Consider the following 23,795-nt stretch of genomic DNA (forward strand, 5'->3'; position numbering starts at 1 on the left):
TCTAGGTGAATGTGATTTACATGTATTTCTACCAATTTACTATACTGTATTTGCTTTTTGCAAGGCAGTCTGCTCTACATTGGGGACACCAAGCACTGTGTGACCACTTTGACAGAAACACCTCATTCAGTCCACAAGCTTCCAGTCCCCTGTTATTTTAATTCTCCACTTTGCTCTCATGCTGAGCTCTCTATCCTCGCCTTACTGCAGTGTTCCAATGAACTTAAACGCAAGCTCGAGGAACAGCACCTCATATTTCAATTAGGCACTTTACGGCCTTCCTGACTCAATGTTGAGTTCAACAATTTCAGACCATAATTTCTGCAACCATTTTGTTTCCTTTTCTTTGCATGTTTCAGTCTTACTCTTGTTTTTTTCTCGGTTTTTGCTTTCGGATGGCAGCTGTTGATCATTCTGCCATTCACACCTCCTCCAGACATCTTTTGTTTTTTTTTATTTGTCCCTTTGGTCTTGTACCACGAAACCTTTTGTCATTTAATGTCTCTCACTTCCCACTCTATTACAGACCTTCCCCTTTTGTTCTTTTTCCACCCTCCCCCATTTCACCTGCTTAAAACCTATCACATTTCTAACTTTTCCCTGTTCTGATGAAGGGGCATTAACCTGAAATGTTAACTCGGTTTCTCTCTGACCTGCTGAGTATTGCCAGAATTTCCTGTCTTTATTTCAAATTTCCAGCATCCGCAGTATTTTGCTCTTGTATGATTAAAGGATTATTTGGTCATAGTCACAAAAGCTGTTTGTGGGAGCTTGCTGTGTGCAAATTGGCAGTTGTGTTTCTGACATTACAACAGTGACTACATTTCAAAAGGAATTCACTAGCTGTAAAGTGCTTTGGGATGTCCTGATGTTGCGAAAGACTTAGAAAATAATGAATGAACTTGCATTTCTAAACAGTTGAATATAAACACCCAACATGCAAGTGGGATCATGGGGCTCAGGCAGCTAATAGCTAAATTAATTATCTGGAATATGTGCTTGCTCCGGCTCCCACAGGAAATTTCCTGCCGTTCAAAATAAATTATTCTCCAGCGTGCCTGCAATCCAACAAATGCTTTGAGAGAAAGGAAGCGAGAAAGACAAACAGACAGATAGAGGGGGGAGGGAGAGAGAGTTACACTGGCTGAAGTGATGCAGAGTTTGGATTTTTAAAAACTATTTAAATCTTCTTTCTTAGCCAGTGTAGTCCAGTAGGTAGCACTCTTGCCTCTGAATCAGAAGGTAGTAAGATCAAGCCCCACTCATTCCGTTTGAGCACATAATCTAGGGTGCCACTCTAGTGCAGTACTGAGGGAATGCTGCAACATTGGAGATTTGCGCTTTCAGATATTAGGCTGCAGCCCAGTCTGCCTTCTCAGGTGGACGTGAAGGATTTTATTACACTTTTTTTTTTGAAGTAGATCAGGGGAGTTCTCTCCAGTGTTCTAGGCAATATTTATCCCTCAACCAACATCATGAAAACAGGTTATCTGGTAATTATCCCATTTCGGTTTGTGGGAGCTTGCTGTGCACCAATTTGCTATGTGTTTCCTACATTACAACTATGATTACACATCAAAAGTACTTCATTGGCTGTAAAGGACTTTGGGACATCGAGTTGTGAACGGCACTGTGTGAAATGCAAGTCTTCTTTTTCTTCGAATTTGCCTTTAGAACAAGAGAATGTGACCATGGAGAAGGTTTTCATCAATCAAGACCTAAGCTGTGTCTATAATCAGTGATAATACTTGTGCAGGGAACATCAGTGTGTGATGGTGCATAATTTGTATACCGTACTCAATAATTAAGACAATTACTGTAAAATTACCGTACATTTGAGGAATTTATACTTTAGCTGGGCCAGTGTTAAACATCAGCTGCAGTAAACACTCAATAAATTTTATGGATTTTTTTTTTTGCTGATGCAGAGTTTAAGTCCAGCATCTGCAGTATTTTGCTTTTATTTTAGTGTTTAATTCACTGCCACTTCTTTTCCAGGAATGCCTACCATGAAGAAGTTCTACTCTTCTCTTTGACAGGATTTTCGTTTGTCTCTTTTACCTTGTTCACCCTCATTGCTTTCTACTTCCCACCTGCTGTTTGATAAAGTGTCTACCAAAACTCATTTTCACAGCCACATCTCCTTCCTCAGTGACTGTCTCCGGCTCCGACTTATTCCACGTGGATTCCAACTGCAGTTTCACCCATCATGTTTTGAATCCACCCAGGACTACAGGTATCTCCAAGAAATACAATGTTCCTCGGACTGCTACTCTCACCGCATCCTGAGATCCACACTCAGTGCTATGCGCTGCCACATGCACACACTGAAACACTCTCTCCAGCAGCACCACCTCACCTTATCTCAGAGCTGTTCTACTCCACAGTTTCATTTCATCCTTCGTCTCATCTGACGCATTAACAAAAAACTTTTTCTCTTTCTTTCAGATGTCAAAGAACTCGAGCTCCAGCAGCTGATGGGGACTAATGCCCCTGCACTTCCCTCTGACCCCACTCCTTCTGATCTGACCCCTTGCCATGTATTCACTAAACCCTCTGACCTCCCCCTCTCTGCCGCTGAACGTTCTGTACTCAGCAAAGGACTCCGTTTTATCCCCTTATGCCCCCACCTCAATGTATTTCGCGCTCGGCATGACGTTGAGCTCTTCTTCCATCGCCTCTGCCTCCGGGCTCACTTCTTTGACCAGGAGTCCTCCCCCCAACCAGCAGACCCATTCACCCGCCTCCAGCATTTTCCTTCTACCTGGACCCCTCCCTCTGGTCTCTTACCCGCTCTTGATCTTTTCATTGAAAACTGTCGGCGTGACATTGGGCATCTCAATTTCTCTGTCCCCCTCACTCTCTGTAACCTGTCCCCCTCTGAACTTGAGGCACTCCGTTCTCTCAGGTCTAACCCGGACATGGTCATCAAACCTGCAAACAAGGGTGGTGCTGTTGATGTCTGGCGTACCGACCTCTACCTTGCAGAGGCTCAGCGCCAACTCTCAGACACTTCTTCCTACCTCCCTCTGGACCATGACCCCACCACCAAACATCAAGCTACTGTCCACAGGACTGTCAGTGACCTCATCTCCTCTGGAGATCTTCCATCTACAGCTTCCAACCTCATAGCCCCACAACCCCAGACTTCTACCTCCTTCCCAAAATCCACAAACAGGACTGTCCCGGCAGACCCATTGTGTCAACCTGTTCCTGCCCCACTGAACTTATTTCTTCCTATCTTGACTCTATCTTCTCTCCCCTGGTCCAGTCGCTTCCCACCTACATCCGTGACTCTTCTGACGCTCTACGTCATTTTGACAATTTCCAGTTTCCTGGCCCCAACCGCCTCCTCTTCACCATGGACGTCCAATCTTTCTATATCTCCATCCCCCACCAGGACGATTTGAGGGCTCTCCGCTTCTTCCTTGAACAGAGGCCCAACCAGTCCCCATCCACCTCCACTGCCTGGCTGAACTTGTTCTCGCATTAAACAACTTCTCCTTCAACTCCACTCATTTCAAGTAAAAGGTGTTGCTATGGGTACCCGCATGGGACCTAGTTATGCCTGTCTGTTTGTGGGATATGTCGAACATTCCTTGTTCCAGTCCTGCTCAGGCCCCCTTCCCCAACTCTTTTTCCGGTACATTGATGACTGTATCGGTGTAGTTTCCTGCTCCCGCCCCGAACTAGAAAACTTGATCAACTTTGCTTCTAATTTTAACCCTTCTCTCACCATTACATGGTCTATCTCTGACACTTCCCTTCCTCGACTTCTCTATCATCATCTCTGGGGATAGGTTGTCTACTAATATCCATTATAAGCCATTGACTCCCACAGCTACCTTGACTACACTTCTTCACACCCTGCCTCCTGTAAGAACTCCATTCCATTCTCCCAGTTTCTCCGTCTCCGACGCATCTGCTCTGATGATGCTACCTTCCATGACAGCGCTGATATGTCTTCCTTTTTCTTCTACTGAGGATTCCCCCCCACTGTGGTTGACAGGGTCCTCAACCGTGTCCGGCCCATTTCCTGCACCGCTACCCTCACCCCTTCCCCTCCCTCCCAGAACCGTGACAGGGTTCCCCTTGTCCTCACTTTTCACCCCATCAGCCTCCATATCCAAAGGATCATCCTCTGCCATTTCCGTCACATCCAGCGTGATGCCACTACCAAACACATCTTTCCCCCTCCCTTCCCCTGTCAGCATTCCGAAGGGATCGTTCCCTCCGTGACACCCTGGTCCACTCCTCCATTACCCCCACCACCTCGTCCCCTTCCCATGGCACCTTCCCCTGCAATCGCAGGAGTTGCAATACCTGCCTATTTACCCCCTCTCTCCTCACTATCCCAGGCCCCAAACACTCCTTTCAGGTGAAGCAGCGATTTACTTGTACTTCTTTCAATGTAGTATACTGTATTCGCTGCTCACAATGTGGTCTCCTCTACATTGGGGAGACCAAACACAGACTGGTGACTGTTTTGCAGAACACCTCCGCTCAGTCCACAAGCAGGACCCCGAGCTTCCGGTTGCTTGCCATTTCAACACTCTCCCCTGCTCTCATGCTCACATCGCTGTCCTGGGATTGCTGCAGGGTTCCAGTGAACATCAGCGCAAGTTCGAGGAACAGCATCTCATTTACCAATTAGGCACCAATACAGCCTGCTGGACTGAACATTGAGTTCAATAATTTCAGAGTATGACGGGTCCCCCATTTTACTTTTATTTTCAGTTATTTTTGTCTTTTGCCTTTTTTAAAAATATTTTTGTGCGTTGAAATAAAATAAAATAATCTTAGTTTGTTGAGTTTGCTTACCCACTGTTTTTGTTTTCAAGTTTGTATTTGCGGCTGTTCAATTTTCAGTCCGTTAACACCCTATCTGTACTAATGCTTTGTCTTTCAACACACCATTAACATATTGTTTGCCTTTGCCGCACAACCTTCTGGTCAGCTATTCTGTGATCTTGTCCTATCTATACCTTCTCCTTTGTTATCTCTTGCCCCACCCCTGCTTTACTTGCTTATAACCTTTTACATTTCTAATATTTGCTAGTTCTGAAGAAGGGTCACTGACCTGAAACGTAAACTCTGCTTCTCTCACCACAGATGCTGCCAGACCTGAGTATTTCCAGCATTTCTTGTTTTTATTTAAGTCCTGGCTACTTGGACAAGAAATTAATCTAGCAACAAGAACTTGTACTAACATAGTGCCTTTGATGTAGTTTAACGTCCCAAGGCATTTCACAGGAACATTAACAAAAGAAGATACCAAGCAAGACAAATTTTAGGGCAGGTGACCAAAAGTTTGGTCAAAGTAGTTTTTAAGGAGCATCTTAAAGGAGAGGGGTAGAGAGGCAGAGTGGTTTAGGGAGGGAATTCCAGAGCTTAAGACCTGCACAGCTGAAGGCACGGCTGAAAATGAAGAAAATCATGGCTACAATTTAACCATTTTTTTTTTTGAAAAGGACATTGCAAATACTTTGATATACAAAAATAAACCTGGATAACAGTGAATTTAGAATCCAGTAACTACGTAAGTATCCAGTAGCAGGGATTTCCTGGTGATGACCAATTACGTCAAAGCCTTTAGCCGACTGTTTCTATGACAACAATCAATGTTTGCGTCTCATCCATGCACTTAATGAGCCTCTGATTACCCAGTGATGCGAGGTCATACACAGAATTCAAGTCAGTCACAAACTGCACTGTTATTTTACCAGAGATTGCAACATCTATAAACTCAACCGAACCAGCATCTGCTGTCACTGACAGAAACAGTCTCCAAAGATCAAGTGAATAGAAAAGTACTTGTGCACATTTTCCTTTAGATTTACTAAGATGCACTTTTAGTAAAGCAAAGTAGAAAAAGGTGAGAGACAACCTGCTTATTAAAGCTGCTCCATCATTGTATTATTCATGGTTGCTCTAAATAACAACCCCCCAGTTGTGTTGAGTTTTTATTTTGGCAAATAATAAGCAGTTCTAATCACAGAAAATGCTAGAAATACTCAGCAGGTCTGGCAGCATCTGTGGAAAGAGAAACAGAGTTAACCTTTCAGTTCTATGACCTTTCATCAGAACCTGTGCTGAGGCAAGGCACCAATCTGTTTCCAGTCCCCTCTCAATGTTACTGGTACAACTATCAGGAAAGGCTGAACAAGTGAGGAACCTTTCTCTAGAAAAGAGAAGACTGAGCAGTGACCTGATAGAGATTTTCAAAATTATGATGGAGTAGATGCAGAGAAGTAGTTTCCACTTGGGCAAGATCACCAAGAATAAGCTTCTTCACAGATCAGTTATAGAATGTATGCATAACCTCCTCCAACCCTACAACCCTCAGAGATCTCTGCACTCCTCCAATTCTGGCCTCTTGAGCTTCCCTGATTTTCATCGCTCCACCACAGGTGGGCATGCCTTCAGCTGCTGAGGCCCACAGCTCAGGAATTCTCTTCCTAAACCTCTCCACCTCTCTCTCTCTCCTACTTTAAGACACTCCTTAAAACCTCTTTCTCTGACCAAACCTTTGGCTACTTGTATTAATATCTCATGTATGTCTGTCAAAATTTGTTTGATAACTATCCTGTGAAGTATTGAGAGACATTTTACGATGTTAAAGGCCCTATATAAAAATAAGTTGCTGTTGTGTTCAATGAATGTCCTTGTTCTGCTCCAAGACTTTCAAACATTTGGGCCAATATAGTTGCCAAATCCAGCTTGAAACATTGCACTTATCCAAGACGAAAATATGTCGCGAGAAATAAACAGAAACTTTACTGGAACACAATTTTGGGAAGGATATTTTCCAACAAGATTCAACCCTGCAGCCTAGATGTAACCTACCATTTTGGAATTAGGAACATGGGGGTAGGAGTAGGCCATTTAGCCGATCGAGCCTGCCCTGGCATTCAATTTTTTTTTTATAAAGAGATACAGGACTGAAACAGGCCCTTTGGGCCACCGAGTCTGTGCCGACCATCAACCACCCATTTATAATAATCTTACATTAATCCCATATTCCCTACATCATCCCCACCTTCCCTCAATTCTCCTACCACCTACCTACACTAGGGGCAATCTGCAATGGCCAATTTACCTATCAACCTGCAAGTCTTTGGCTGTGGGAGGAAACCGGAGCACCCGGCGGAAACCCACGCGGTCACAGGGAGAACTTGCAAACTCCACACAGGCAGTACCCAGAACCGAACCCGGGTCGCTGGAGCTGTGAGGATGTGGTGCTAACCATTGCGCCACTGTGCCGTTAGGTGTTGGGATCGAGCACTGCCATGGTTAAATACAGAGTAAAGCTCCCTCTACACTGTCCCCATCAAACACTCCCAGAACAGGTACAGCACGGGGTTAGATACAGTGTAAAAGTTACCTATTGACCATGGCTGATCATCTACCTCAATGCCACTTTTCCATGCTATCCCCATATCCCTTGATGTCATTAGTATTTAGATAGCAATCAATTTCTGGCTTGAACATGCTCAATGATTGAGCATCCACAGCCCTCTGGGGTAGAGAATTCCAAAGATTCACCACCCTCTGAGAGAAGAAATTCCTCCTCAGTCTCAGAATAAGGGTAGGCCATTTAAGACTGAGATATGTCCCCTGATTCTAGACTCACCAGACAGGGGAAACACCCAATTTACATCCACCTTGTCGCACCCTGTAAGAATTTTGTAAGTTTCAATGAGATCACCTCTCATTACTCGAAACTCTAGCAAATATAGGCCCAGTTTCCTCAATCTCTCCTCATAAGACAATCCCGCTATCCCAGGGATTAGTCTGATGAACTTCCGTTGCACTCGCTCTACGAATTCCTTCAATGAGACGACCAAAACTGTACATAATACTCCAGGTGCAATCTCACCAAGGCTCTATACAGTTGCAGCAAGACTTCTTTAGTCCTGTACTCAAAACCCCTTGAGATGAAGGCCAACACACCATTTGCTTTCCTAACTGCTTGCTGCACCTGCATGCTAGCTTTTAGTGACTCAAACAAGGACACATAGGTCCTTTTGGACATTAACACTTCCCAACCTCTCACCATTTAAGAAATACTCTGTCTTTCTGTTTTTTCTACCAAAATTAAACCCAAGTGCACGTTTTACTTTGAATGTAAAAGTGAACCAAAATTCTGTAGAAAGCTGCCAATAGGGCCACTCTCGACAGTGATGTCAGATTAATTAGAACTGTACCAGCTTTCAAAACAAGCCAATAATGAGGCCATATGATTTTCACCATCACATCAGTAGTTGAGTCATGAATGAACACAACTATCCCAACCCTTTTGATGAGATGGCTACTGAGATGTCTGATGTAAGGTTTCTGTAAAGTCAAGCATCTTGACCCATACATCACCCCCAACGCTAGTCTTGGCCACCTTCTCAGTTTTGATTCTCTATTCTGGAATGCACTTTCTCTGCATACAAACCATCCAAGTCATCTCTTAGCGGTTCAGTCAGCAGTTTGTTCATCTAACATCCCATAACACTATGCTTAATTATGAAATATCATAAAACAGCTCGTGCCAAAGTCTGAATCTAGTTTGTTGAGATAGGCCTCATTTTTCTACATCAGTTTTGACATGCAAGCAGCAAACTCCGATTCATCAATTATACCTTCCATTTTATGATTAATTCCCAGAAATACAATTTATGCTTAAATCAATTTATACTCATCGTAAGGATTTCCTTTCCTGTGGATGCAGCTGAAACTGCCGTCTGGTCTGTATTTTGTGTCTAAACCAAATGATTGCTTATTTTATAAACTCGACTTGCCTGGTCATAGGACTCATTATTTTTGGGACATGGCTGTGCGCAAATTGTCTGCCTAAGAAATCAACGGGAACTACACTTTAAAAGGTGATTCACTAGCTATAAAACACTTTGGGACATCCCAAGGATCGGAAAATTGCAACAAAAATACCTCATTCTCCTATTTTCAACAAGAGCCCATCATACTTAGGCCACAATGGCTTCTTAATTTGATGTCTACGTTTGCTTTATTGAATGAGATCAAACTTTCCCTAAAATTACACTGTCGAAACATGACTTGGTAGTCATTCTGCTTCTAACCAAATAGCTGCAGCTCTACATCACATCAGAGGGATAGAGCAGGAAAGTGGAGCTGAGGTAGAAGAATCATCATGATTGTATTGAACGGCAGTGCAGACTCAAGGGACTGAATGGCCTACTCCTGCTCCTACTTCTTTTTACAAAGTACTTACAGCACAGAAACACATCATTCAGCTCAACAGGTCTATGCCATTGTTTATGTTCCACAAGGACCTCCTCCCACCCCTCTTCACCTAACCCATCAATATATAAATAGCTGTTTGGTAGTACAGAACTTGAGTATTGCTGAAAATAGAGACATTTTGTCGAAGCGTTTCGTCTTGCACTCATCAGAACAACTCGCAAGAATACCAATGTAACGGAAAGCAACAAATTCATACATAAATTTGTCGCTTTCCCTTACATTGGTATTCTTGCTAGTTGTCCTGATGAGTGCAAGACGAAAAGCTTTGACAAAATGTCTCTATTTTAAGCAATATCAATATATTCTTCTATTTTTTTTTACTCCCTGATGTGTTTATCTAGCTTCCCCTTGAATGCTATTCACCTCAACTACTGCCTTTGGTAGTGAGTTCTATGTTCTAACAACTCTCTGGGTAAAGACGTTTCTCCTGAATTCCCTCTTGGATTTGCTAGTGACTATCTTATATTTATGGCCCCTAGTTCTGGTCTCGCCTGCAAGTGGAAACAGATTCATTACATCTACCCTATCGAACGCTTTCATAATCTTGAAGACCTCTATCAGGTCACCCTCAGTTTTCTCTTTTCTAGAGAAAAGAGGCCCAGTCTGCTCAATCTTTCTTGATAGGTATACCCTCTCATCACTGTTCCTTATTACAGGGTCACATCTGCTCCAAATAATTTCATTGTGAATTTTGTTTTCTAAGTATTAAAATTGACAGATTTTGAAATCAGACAAAGCTCCTGATTAAAAGGCAAGTCTGGTGTAACTACAACCTATAGAGGCCCAATGAGTGTTAACGCTGCAGTTCTAAGGCCTATTAGCAATCAAAAGTAATTTTCCTTAAAGGAGTGGCTAGCACCGCAGCCTCACAGCTCCAGCGACTCGGGTTCGGTTCTGGGTACTGCCTGTGCGGAGTTTGCAAGTTCTCCCTATGACAGCGTGGGTTTCCTCCGGGTGCTCCAGTTTCCTCCCATCATGCCAAAGACTTGTGGGTCGATAGGTAAATTGGCCATTGTAAAAATTACCCTTAGTGTAGGTAGGAGAATTGACGAAAGGTGGGGATGTGAGAGGGAAAATGGGATTAATGTAGCATTAGTATAAATGGGTGGCTGATGGTCGGCGCGGACTCGTTGGGCCGAAGGGCCTGTTTCGGTGCTGTATCTCTCTATGACTCAGAGTTCCCACACATTTACACCACAAAACCAGTTCCTCAGGTCGGTGTGTGGAACATGGGCAACAGAAGCTCAATATCAGATCCACCACTTCACTACATCTGAAAGTTGGCTGGAGGGATTGGAACCAGCACAATTTAATCAATAGCCTTCATATCTGGAGGGGTAGATTATAATGCTGCTTTTCAAAAACAATTCTTTGAGAAGTCTAAGAGATTAAACACATAAACTGACAAGAGTTACAGATAATCTCCCTTTCCAACATAAAAGGGACAAATCTTAAAGCCTCAGGGTTAGGGTTAAGCTCATGCTCACAACCACCAACTTTCAATGTCAGTATCCCAGGCAGGTGTTACTTGCAGACAACACAATTTTAAGGGCTGTAATGTAAAGGTTGAGCCGTACTAGTCTCAGAACACTGTGTACCCATTGATCAAACCCAAAATAGAAGAAAGCTACTTCAACAAGGACACAGCTTTTCACAATTACAAACCAGCTCGATGCTTAAAATTGCCACTCTAATTTGAACTGATGAACCAAAGCTAGCTAAAGTACATGAACTGTGAGTAGAGTCCATCTGCTGTAATATGTAGATGAACAGCTTCACCCTGAAGAACTACAGTTGCAGTTGCTTCCATTATTTCAGGAACATGCAAATGTAGGTCCCTTGTTCAAGTTCAAGACTCAAACAATTTGTAGTTCAAGTCCCATTCCAGATATCTGAGCACATAAATCCAGGCTGACACTCTCAGTGCAGTACTGAAGGAATGTTGCATGTTGGAGACGCAGTTTCTTTTTCAGATGAGATGTTAAACTGAGGCCCCGTCTGCCTCTCTTTGGTGGATGTTAAAGATCCCATGGAACGACTTCAAAGAGGAGGAAAATTCTCCTCAACATTCTGGCCAATATTTATCCTTTAACCAACATCAACAAAAACAGATTTTCTGGCCATTATCACATTGCTGTTTGTGGGACCTTGCTGTGCACAGACTGACTGCCACATTTCCTACATTACAACAGTGACTACACTTCAAAAGTACTTGGATGAGTGCAACTCCAACAACACTCAAGAAGCTCGACACCATCCAGGATAAAGCAGCCCGCTTGATCGGCATCCCATCCGCCACCTTCAACATTCACTCCCTCCACCACTGGCGTGCAGTGGCAGCAGTATGCACAAGATGCAATGCAGCAACTCGCCAAGCCTCCTTTGACAGCACCTTTCAAACCCACAACCTCTCCCACCTACAAGGACAAGGGCAGCAAATGCATGGGAACACCACCACCTGCAAATTCCCCTCCTGACTTGGATCTGTATCACTGTTGCTTCACTGTCGCTGGGTCAGACAGCTGGAACTCCCTTCCTAACAGCACTGCGGGTGTGCCTGCACCACATGGACTGCAGCAGTTCAAGGCGGTGGCTCACCACTGCCTTCTCAAGGGCAGTTAGGGATGGGCAACAAATGTTGGCCTTGCCAGTGAGGCTCACATCCCATGAAAGAATGAAAAAAAGGCTGTAAAGTGGTTTGGAATACCGTGTGCTTGTGAAAAGCACTATATAAATGCAAGACTCTGTTTCTGATGCACAGCATTCAAAGATGTTCCTTGGCTAATAAATTTATCATGCGTCGTTCCTGGTTCCTGAATTGCAATTTCAATGAAGCAAACGTCAGTCATCAAGTCCAATTTAACAGAGGTGTAACTGAGATACTATTTAGCTGCAATGAAGCTTTTCAGGTGGACTGTATAATTTTCTTTGATATTTGGCTAAAGAGCCCAGGGTGAACTGAAGAGAATTTTTTCTTGATTGTAATTGTAAGCAAAAAAACAAGCAAATGAAATCAAAAAATCAACATGATGATTCTGTTATATACCGTTACCTGTTGTTTAAGCAGGAATCCAGTAACAAACTGGTGAAAGGGGGCACCGTAGTGGGGTTGCAGGAAACAACCAGAGACTGCACACATTAGCTGATTGTTAAAGGATAAATATTGGCCAGGATGTTGGGGAGAATTCTCCTCTTCTTTGAAGTCGTTCCATGGGATCTTTAACATCCACCAAAGAGAGGCAGACGGGGCTTCAGTTTAACATCTCATCTGAAAAAGAAACTGCGTCTCCAACATGCAACATTCCTTCAGTACTGCACTGGGAGTGTCAGCCTGGATTTATGTGCTCAAATATCTGGAGTGGGACTTGAACTGCAAATTGTCAGAGTCTTGAACTTGAACAAGGGACTTACATTTGCATGTTCCTGAAATAATGGAAGCAACTGCAACTGTAGTTCTTCAGGGTGAAGCTGTTCATCTACATATTACAGCAGATGGACTCTACTCACAGTTCATGTACTTTAGCGAGATTTGGTTCATCAGTTCAAGTTACAGAGTGGCAATTTTCAGCATCCAAAACATCCTTGTAAATTGTTTCACATTCACTTAGCTACACAACAAATGATCAGCGTCAGCCTTGGCTCAGATGGTAACACTCTCGCCTCTGAATCAGAAGATCTTGGGTTCATGTCCCACTCCAGAGTCATCAGAACATAATCTACGCTGGCACTCCTGTGCAGTACTGAGGGACAGCTGCACTGTTGGTGATGCCACCTTTTGATAAGACAATGTCCAACCCATGATACTATTCAAAGAGATGGGAAATTCTCCCTGGTGTCCTGGCCAATATTTGTCCCTCAGTCAGGGATACTACAGATTATCTGGTCGTTATCACATTGCTGTTTGTAGGACCTTGCTGTGTACAAATTGGTTGCTGCATTACCTATCTTACAGCTGTGATTACACTTCAAAAGTACTTTATTGGCTGTGAAGCACATTGGCATGTCCTGAGGTTGCGAAAGGCACGATACAAGTACAAGTATTTCTTTTTTTTTTTTTTTTAAAAGAGGTTACGGAACAACCAGAGTACATTCCTTGCAAATATATGTTTAGCTTGTCAGGAAAAGGTCAGAATTTCTGCCCACTACACTTTATTTTTTAAAAGCACAGCCAACTGGCACAGATTGTGCTATAGTTCACACGACAATTTGATCCAATAAACAGAGAATCACTTGACAAAATCAGTTGTTTTACACAAAAATAAACTGGGGGAAGGAAATGTTCCAGGTGACATTTACCAGTATTTAGTGTGGGGATAATCTCGAGCCAGATGACTGTAGTTGATTTTAATACTTAATTTTCTGTTTTTGCATGGCTTCCTTTTCCCCTTCATTTCTTTCCTGATATAATTATAGAATCGGACAGCACAGGAAGGGGCCATTCGGCCCATCATGCCTATGCTAGGTCTTTGAAAGAGCAGCCACGCTTAATCCCACAGCAATGCCGCAAGCGGTGGGATATGGTTCCCCGGGCTTGAGGCACAGTCTGCCATCTTGCCCCAATTGCTGCTCTTCACTTGTAAGCCTAGACAGTCGGTGTCAGTTGGCTTCAACCCCCTGGCTGACATTGCTACTTCTAGAGCACTGCATCCCAATAGGTGCTCGAGCTGAGACTGGTAACATCAGGAAAGCGCTGCCTGAAAGGGCTGTGGCAGCAGATTCAATAGTAATATTCAAAAGGGAATTATGATATATACTTTTTAAAAAAGTGAAACAAGTTTGCAGGGCTATGGGGGAAAAAACAGTAGGGAATTGGGACTGATTGGAAGCTCTTTCAAAGAGCTGAAACAATGGACCGAGTGGCCTCCTTCTGCTCTCTAAGATTTTGTGTGACCAAGTTGGGATCTTCTTAGTGCAGTTTGACACGGAGCAGCAAACTTATCTATATAAAAAAAAATCAAGTGTTTACTGTCATGGGTCGACATAATGAATTCTCATTAGTGGAAACAAGATGTAGTGCTTTAGAATCTGTACAGTGGGAATAAAGGGAATGAGTCTTGCTGCACTGGAATTCTACACAAGGGGCATAAATTTTAATTCTGGGTACACATCGGATGTGCATTCTTGTGGAGTTGACCATATGTCACAAAGACTAACACATGGCTGGGAGTCTGCTCCAGATCACCACTCACTCCAACACAATGATGGCTTTGCACAGTACAGAGATGGGAGCTCATTTAATGATCTTATTTATGATCATAATGCAGTCATTAACCCTCAGGATGACCCACTGGGAAGCAGCTGCAGTTTTACGTCTTGAGGGAAAATGGGAATTATGGAAACAGCCCACAGCTAAAAAGCAGCTTTTTAAACTTGACACGAATAAATTGTTTTATTTTATAAAGGAGAAAATTTTGGCAATCCAATAGCATCTTTTTCAGGCCAACTCTCTTTGAATTGTGCTGGGGGGGGCGAGGGAGGAGGGGAGGTGAAGGAGAACTCTCAAATCCTCCATGAAGCTATACTACAAATGCATTAGAGGTAACAATGTGGAAAATTAGTATTGCACATGAATGGAGTGAGCAGCAAACTGAAGCCTGAAACCCAGCTTCAACGCAGTAATGCAATAGCGCAATCTGCAATGCAAAGGGCACGGGGAGAAAGCACATTAAAAGTTTACCGTAGGCATTGTCACTGGATAATTTATTGACTAGAACGCTCATTGGGCAAAACTTCATTATGCTTCATCAATCAAACCATTATATGACAGTTTTGTGACACTTTGACAGTGTCAACTGTAGCTCATTGAGTCACCCGAGTCAGAAGATTGTGGGTTCAAGTCCCACTCCAGGACTTGAGCACAAAAATCAAGGCAGCACTCCCTCAGTGCAGCACTGGTCAGAGGTGCTGTCTTTTGGATGAGACTTTAAACCGAGGCCCTTTTTGCCCTCTCAGGTGGGCATTAAAGATCCCATCGCACTATTTTGAAGAAGAGAGGAGAATTATCCCCAGTGTTCTGGTCAATATCTATCTCTGAATCAACATCAGAAAAAAATAGATTATCTGGTCATTATCACTTTGTTGTCTTTGGGAGCTTGCGGTGTGCAAACTGGCTGCCGCTTTGCCTGCAACAGTGACTACACTTCAAAAATACTTCATTGGCTATAAAGCACTTCGGGTCGTCCAATGGTCATGAAAGGCGCTATTTAATGCAAATCTTACTTTTTTTTCTTTATTAACGGCATGTACAGTGCCCACATGACTAAAGTCTCTCATTTGACCCAATCGATAAAACAGAATACGCAATCAATCCTCACATCAATATTCCATTTGTTCTTGGCCCCTGATTCTACAAATGTTGCCAAGCTGTTTGACTGCCTGCTCCGCCATCTAATTTTGGACTAATCCACATTTCTTGCAGCTCTACATCCTCAGAAGTTACTCCAGCCGGAGGTTCCCAGCACTGTTGCTGATGCCATCCCATCCCTCTTCTTGGTTGCCCACTCAAACTCAACTCCATCATGCTGCAGCCTCTGGGTCCTGCTTGACCCTGAGTGAACTTCAAACTCCACATCGACTCCATCAGCAATACTGTCTGCTTCCAGCTCCAAAAACATGACTCATCTCTGCCCCAATATCTTTTCGACTGTTGAAAAAACCCTCATGAATGCCTGGTTGCCTCCCAACTTGACTTTACTCCTCACTGACCCGTTATTATCTTCTGTCTAAACAGTAATCAATATGTACACATATCTTTGAAGATGGTATGACAAGTTGAAAAATCTGTTAAAAAGCCTATGGGACCCTTGGCTTTATTAAAAGCACAGAGTACAAAAAAAAGGGAAATTATACTGAAACTTTATAAAAACATTGGTTAGACCTCAGCTGGAATACTGTGTTCAATTCTGGGCACCAGACTTTAGGAAGGACATTAAGGCCATGGAGAGGATACAGAAGAGATTTACAAGAATAGCACCAGGGATGAGGGACTTCACTTTTGTGGATGGATGAGAGATGCTGGGGTTGCTCTCTTTAGAGCAGGGAAGATTAAATGGAGATTTGATAGAGGTGTTCAAAATCCTGAGGGGTTATTGATAGCTAAAATAAGGGGAAACAGAAACTGTTTCCAGTGGCAGAAGGGTCAATAACAAGGCAAAGATTCAAGATGATTGGCAGAAGAGCCAGAGATGGCATAAGGAAACTTTTTCTTTACCCAGCAAGTAAGTTGTGATCTGGAATGCACTGGAATGAAAAGGGCAGTGGAAACAGATTCAATTCCAAAAGAGAACTGGATAAATACTTTAAGGGAAAAAAATTACAGGGCTACGGGGAAAGAGTATGGGACTGGGATTAATTGGATAGTGCTATCAAAGAGGCAGCACAGGCTTGATGGGCCAAATAGCCTCCTCCTGGTCTGCACCATGCTATTCCATTCCCCCAGTTTAATTGGCTTCCCTCCTCTTGGACCCACAGCATAAATTTCCTCATGCCTCATCTAAGCACAGTCTCACCCTCCCTCTGCTTTGTAACCACCTACAGCCCCATTTTCCTGAACCCTGCAACTTCCCACTGCATTTAACATGGCCAAATCCCCCTTGCGTTTTCAAGGGTGGAGCCTTCCGAATGTCTTGCACTGTGGAATTCCTTCCCCAAATGCCTTGGCGTTGCCACATCTCTCCACATTTTTAAAAACCTCCTTGAAACCAACCCTTTCAGCAGTGCCTTCAGCCACTATCCCATAACCAACCACTGCCCTAGGGCACTTGATACCCAATATGAACTTGCTCAGATGTTTAGCTATGTTGAAAACTTTACATAAATTCAACTTGCTTACTACTGCTCACTAATGAGCCACAAGGACTTTCTTACATGTTGAAATCAACTTTACCCACCCCTCCCCACAACCTACCATACTGTTCCATTTACTATTCTTCTCAGAAATACCCATGGAATCCAAAACATCAGTCTCTGTTGAACTGGGTTTGAAGAGTTAAAGTAGGAGGACAGGTTGAATTACTAGGTGTGTATTCCCTTGTGTATAAAAGATTAAGGGGAGATCTAATTAAGGTATTTAAAGATTATTAAAAGAATAACGAGAAACTATTTCCTCTGGTGGGGGAAGTCCAGAACAAAGGGGGCAGAACCTTAAAACTAGAGGTAAACTGTTCAGAGGTGATGTCAGGGAGCTTTTTTTTTTGCACAGAGAGTGGTGGAAACATGGAACACACTCTCCTGAAAAGCTGTTGATGCTGGGGTTCAAGCGAAAATTTCAGAACTGAGACTGATGGATTTTTGTTAGGGTATTTTTGTTATGACTCGAAGGGCTGAATGGCCTCCTTCTGTGCCATGAATGACAATGACTCTATTACGGGTTATGAAACCAAGGTAGGTAGATGGAGTTAAGATATAGATCAGCCTTAATCTAATTGAATGGTGGAACAGGTTCAAGGGGTTGAATGGCCTCATCCCATTCCAATGTACCAAAAGAAGAAATCTTACTTGTAATATTCAGCAGCCACGTCAAATTTTCCCAGGAATATGTGTGCATTTCCCAGGTTGCTGTAGGCCCTTCTCTCAGCAGCTTTGTCCCCAAATTCTTTCGCTATTGAAAGACGCTGAAAAAAAAAATGAAGTCACATCATCTGGGTGTCACAGTCAAAACTGATGTGTTGGATATTTCAATTTCTCTGCATTATTCACAACTTTCCTAATAGCAGCGTCTTTTCCATCATTTGCTAATTATTATTTTAAATTGAGTATTTGCACAAGGGTTTCCTAATAGACTAATGCCTTCAATTTACTGTGTGACTGATTTTTTTTTTAAAAGAACAAACTTTATTGAAATACCTACTTGACACCAGCGCCCCCTATAGAAGATGAGCTCTGATAACCACAATAATGAGGAAAAAAATTGCCTCTACGGAGTTTGCTGCTGCATTAGCTTGCCACAGACTTTTAAAATATGCTAGTAGCTATAAACACTTGGGAAAAACACATCAAGACCAGATACATAGCCATTCATTTCAGATGTCTACTGTTTGCCCCTCATTATTGCAGACAACATACAGCACAGAAACAGGCCATATGGCCTAACAATCCATGTCAGTGTTTATGCTCCACTTGAGTACCTCTATCTAAACCTTTAAAATCCTCCTTAATTGGAAAAACATTTTGCATAAACTGCCAATTTTCATTCAATTTTGGTCTTCAAATTAAAAGTTTGATATACGCATGTTTCATTCATGTGGTCGCAATCTCACCAGAACAAGTTAATCTCCTCCCCAATTTTTGAAACACAGGGACTAAAATGTGTAATTTTCCTAAAATATGACTTTTGTTGAAGCAATGGTATAGAGGGATGGAATGAGGATATGTTCTGACCATTCCCAATACTCAATACGCCCCCTAAGTGGGGGGAGGGGACAGGGCAGAGAGAGAGCAAAGGTCACCAATGCTGAACCACACTCACATCTTTCATTAGACAGCTGAAAAATTAGCATTAGCACAGGTCAGATATGAGGCTTCCATGAAATGTAGCGTATGAGGGTCAGTAACCAGAGGGTACAGATTTAAGGTACTGGGCAAAAGAATTGGAGAGATGAGATGAGGAAAATCTGTTTTATACCGAAAACAGAGGTGGAAGTTGATTCGATTAGAACATTCAAAAAGGAATTGGTTAAATATTTGAAGGGAGTAAAATTGCAGGGCTAGAGGGAGAGGGAGTGGGATTAATCTGTTAGCTCTTTCAAAGAGCAGGTACAGGCACAATGGGCCAAATGGCCTTTTTCTCTGCTGTATGATTTGGAGTGTCCATACATGCCCTCTTACTTCAGTAAACAATGCCTCATATTAGTCTGGTGTGTACTTTAGAGATGTTGCTTTATAAGATGCAGTTTATTAACAGAGGCTGGAGACTGCTGCATATCATGTCCATTGACGATTTCAAAGTTATCCCTAAGTTAATTGGAAAGAACTAGAGAACAACTTCAAAAGAATAATAATACTGGCCACACTGTATGACAAGATGGGACTAGTGTGGAGACAAAATGGGAGAAAGAGCAAGGAATTTTATTTCGGAAAAAACCCCACACAATGGCAATCACCACAAGCTCAAACACAAATAAAATCTGCAAGCACCTTAAGACAATAGGAGCTGACACCAGTGCAAACACAAAACCTGCGTCCATTGTTTTTGCAGATTTTAGCAGGTGGAAAACAAGTAATTTTCTTCACCCTCCTTAAGGTCTTTGTTGCTGTACACAATTGTTACTGCCAAGCCAAGCTAGTGGATGGGTGACTTTTTCCCCAACCCCCTTCTCCAGTCTTCTACCAATCACAGAATTCTACAGCTTGTGGTGGCACTTTGAAGAAGCTATCCAATTTGGTCCTACACCCCAGCTTTTTCCCCAAAAACCTGCAAATTAGCCCTCCTGAAGTACATGTCCGATTGCTTTTTGAAAGTTCTTATGGAATCTGCTTCCATCACTCTTCCAGGCAGTGAGTTCCAAACCTTAACACTCTGTGTGAAAATATTGCTTCTCAGATCCTTCCAGTTCTTTTGACAACTATTTCAAATCTATGACTTCTGGTTATCAACTCACTTGACAAGATGAAACAATTTCTTCCTACATAATTCTCGACACCTCGATGAGGTTTCTCTATAACCTTCTCTGCTCGAAGGAGAACCATCCCAGCTTCTAAAGTCTCTTCACATAAGAACCAATACTGCCCTTATTACTCAGCAGCTAGAATGTTGGAAATTATGGATTAATTTTTTTTTTGGCCACGAACATCTCCTTGCCCTCATTACACCTCCACTGACAGCCCAGCTCTGATTCAGAGTTCGCCTTGTACTTGGAACCAAGACCAAGACCCTCCATAACACTAACAAATGTCTGGCTTTAGATGACAGGACAGGACTTATACTTTAGTACCAAATTTATGTCCCAGAGCAATAGAGTCACAGAGTTATACAGCACAGAAAAAGGCCCTTCGGCCCATCGTGTCTGTGCCGGCCATCAAGCACCTAACTATTCTAGCCCATTTTCCAGCACTTGGCCATAGCCTTGTATGCTATGGCATTTCAAGTGCTCATCTAAATACTTCTTAAATGTTGTGAGGGTTCCTGCCTCTACCACCACTTCAGGCAGTGCATTCCAGATTCCAACCACCCTCTGGGTGAAAAATTCTTTCCTCAAATTCCCTCTAAACCTCCTGCCCCTTACCTTAAATCTATGCCCCCTGGTTATTGACCCCTCCGCTAAGGGAAAAAGTCTCTTCCTAGCTAACCTATCAATGCCCCTCTTCTACCCGAACCACAAGAGGGATGAAAAATTAATCTGTTATGCAGCAATTATATTAAAAATCTATTATTAATATTTATGTGCTGGTTTACTTTCTGAACATTCATGGTTTATCTAATGAATTTTCCAGTGAGAATTGACAGTATACAGACATCCCCTCTCTTTAATCTGCAGCAAGATTTCAGCATCTAATAACGTGATTGTGTCCATTCCCACTAAATCAGTCAGTACCCAACACTAAACATATGCTATACCAATGAAAATTTATAGCCTCATATGTCATACAGGCAATTCAGCCATCTGGCCCGTTCCACCCATTTATCAACTATGGTAGCTTCTTAATCCCAATACTATGGCCGCTATAAAGACAGGCTGCAGAAAGTGGTACCACTCTTCCCAGCCACAATGGAGATGATTGGATAATTCCCCCATCAATCACGCACTGCTACAAGTGACTCCAATTGATTTTATGCACAGAATTTGTATTCTGTAACTATCCTCAAATCACTGTACTTTGGACAAGTCACCATGCTTTTATCGGGAGACGTTGCTTGTAGTTCCTATCACTAGTTCTGTTTGCTGTAGTTCGTACAGACTCTTTTTAAATAGACTCTGTAGACTGTTTGCTGTAGTATACTGTTTGCTGAGTAAATTGTTTTTTTGTTATAAAGTAGACTTGCTTGCTTCGAGTCCTGCGGTAAAGTACCCTCTCCACTTCCAAGTCATTAGCTGACACAGCAAAGTCAATAGACACTCTGATAAATAGAGAAATTCAGGTTCCTTTCTGTTCCCAGTCTCATTTAATACCATCTTCTAGGTCACATCTGGCAATGTGTCTTACCAGAAGCCAGAGAAATGAATGGCTCTTGAGGATCTTACTATTAGGAGGGGGGGAGGTGTATGTCTTACTTGTTTCTCAACACATCTTTTGAATCTGTTTGACAGCAGTGTGTTATTAGAAACATTTTTCAGTTTCAGAACAAGATGTCACTCCAAGTCAGGGTACTGTCACACACAAAGGCTGATCTTTACCTCTTTGTGAAATGCAATGGCGTCTCGATAGTTGCCTAAAAGGTAATGTGTGTTGCCTAAGTTACCATATGCTCGGCCTTGAGCTGCCCGATCACCTAATTCTTTAACAATTTTAAGATTCATCCTGAAATGAGAAACAGAAAAAAAAGGATCACAACATTGAAAACCAAAGCGAAAACTTAGAGTCCTTGCCATTCAAGCTGAGTACAAGATGATATGCATTGTTGAAAAATTATGCATCATTTCGTCAGGTTTTGGGGCTCATGAACTGCAAAGTAAAGTTCAAGCCATTTATAACTAACATTTAAATCCAGACAGAATACAGCCTTCAAATTGCTTCCAAGTATACTTAGATTTATAATGAGCACCTTTCAAGTTCATGAAGAGGGCTGCACAAATTCATGTAAGCAAAAAGAGCCTGTATGGTCCGAATTAATAGTTCAAACTAAGTTTAGAATTAAGCGATTGCAGGTCTTTAAACATTTTGATTGAGTGCCAATAAACCATTAGATGCTTGCTGAAGAGTGGGATTCAAACAGATTATGCCAGATCTCCCTTCCCAAGTATTATGTGAATTTGTCTCTTGTCATCATATGGATACCATAGAAGTTTGGAGAAGCAAGTTTATAAAGCAAGATCATTGGTGTGTTTTATTAGATGGAACAACCACTGATGATGGTCCAGACTGATATTCAGGCTAATCGGAGATGAATTCTCTGATTGGTGGGTGGAGAGGGGAAAGAAAGCAACAGAAAGATAGAAGGGAAAGAAAAGAAGGAAAAAATGAAGGAGGGAAAGAAAGGAGAAAGAGTAAGAAAGAGTAAAAGAGCCAATTAAACTAGGGGAATGGAATAGCATGGTGCAGACCAGGAGGAGGCTATTTGGCCCATCAAGCCTGTGCTGCCTCTTTGATAGCAGCTCCAGGGATCCGGGTTCGATTCTGGGTACCGCCTGTGCAGAGTTTGCAAGTTCTCCCTGTGACCGCATGGGTTTTCGCCGGGTGCTCCGGTTTCCTCCCACAGCCAAAGACATGCAGGTGATAGGTAAATTGGCCATTGTAAATTGCCCCTAGTGTAGGTAGGTGGTAGAGAATATGGGATTACTGTAGGGTTAGTATAACTGGGTGGTTGTTGGTCGACACAGACTCGGTGGGCCGAAGGGCCTGTTTCAGTGCTGTATCTCTAAATAAAAATAAATAAATAACACGAGTGAGAGGCACACAGCCTAGAAGACAGTAACACTGCTCTGCTTCCTCCTCGCTTGTCTTTGTAACCATCTCAAAGTATATTGTGACTTTTTTTTTTAAATCCACACTCACGTCCAGCCTTCCATAACAAAATCAACTTTGAAGAAACAAACCCCAATATTCATGTCTTATCTCAGGTCCCGGACAATTTTATGATTAGTTTTCTAATTGTCAAGCCTCGTTAATTTCTGCATAACCAGCAAAAATCTGTCTTTTCAGAATGTGCAAAATTTGACTAACATTTTTTTAGTTGAGTACATGCGGCTGTGGTCATGTGCATGGCTATATTTAACTCCAGCTGTCTAATTGTTGATGACTGACTGCCATGGTGGTTGTGACAGCCAGTGAGACTCAGATGTTTTTCATTGAGAAGGAGGACCAAGGCCCATAGTGTAAGGGTTGGAAGAATTAGTGGGAAGACAAGATAAATCAAGTAATGATTACGTGACGCCAACTCTTGGGTTTTAAAAGCCAAATGTGGGACAAAGGGTAGATTGAAGGAGGTAGGGAGTACCAGTACACCGAGATTGGAAAGAATAAAAGACCAGATTAAATACAGAATATCACAGGTCGAGCTGATTAAATAAGGGTTAAAACAAGCGCGAGACAGCAGCTGCAAACGACCCCATGAAAAAATTGTAAACGCTATTATTTAAGTAATCTTTTCGTGAATTGCAGATGCTGCAGTTCATTTTTCTGGAGACTCTCAATGCAACACTCATTGTATTCTTGTGCTTGGCATGGTCCCAAGTCAAACACAACAAAAAAAAAGTCTTCTGTAATTTAAAACTAGAGTAGTTCAACCAGAAAATATGTTGAAAAAGAGACTCCAGGAAAATTGAGAATTGTAAAATTCGAGACAGGAAAGAAAGACAGAATAACAAATAGCTACAGGTGCTGGAAAGGGTTAAATAACAGTTCAGTTCGATCTGTGTTAGTCTGGACAA

The 23,795-nt window shown here is 42.4% G+C and overlaps 1 protein-coding gene across 2 annotated transcripts in view; it reads right to left on the minus strand.

Annotated features, from left to right (window-relative positions):
* The window catches only part of gpsm1b (G protein signaling modulator 1b), a 265,572-nt gene that overhangs the window by 140,803 nt on the left and 100,974 nt on the right, over positions 1–23,795 (minus strand). For both annotated transcript variants that reach the window (XM_068012189.1, XM_068012188.1), the window contains exons 6-7: positions 21,603–21,726; positions 17,767–17,882 (exon numbers count right to left, since the gene is read on the minus strand). In XM_068012189.1, coding sequence (XP_067868290.1) covers positions 17,767–17,882; positions 21,603–21,726 — 240 coding nt within the window. The remainder of the gene's footprint in view (positions 1–17,766; positions 17,883–21,602; positions 21,727–23,795) is intronic.

The sequence above is a fragment of the Heterodontus francisci genome, chromosome 32 (assembly GCF_036365525.1).
Source record: "Heterodontus francisci isolate sHetFra1 chromosome 32, sHetFra1.hap1, whole genome shotgun sequence".
NCBI lineage: Eukaryota > Metazoa > Chordata > Chondrichthyes > Heterodontiformes > Heterodontidae > Heterodontus > Heterodontus francisci.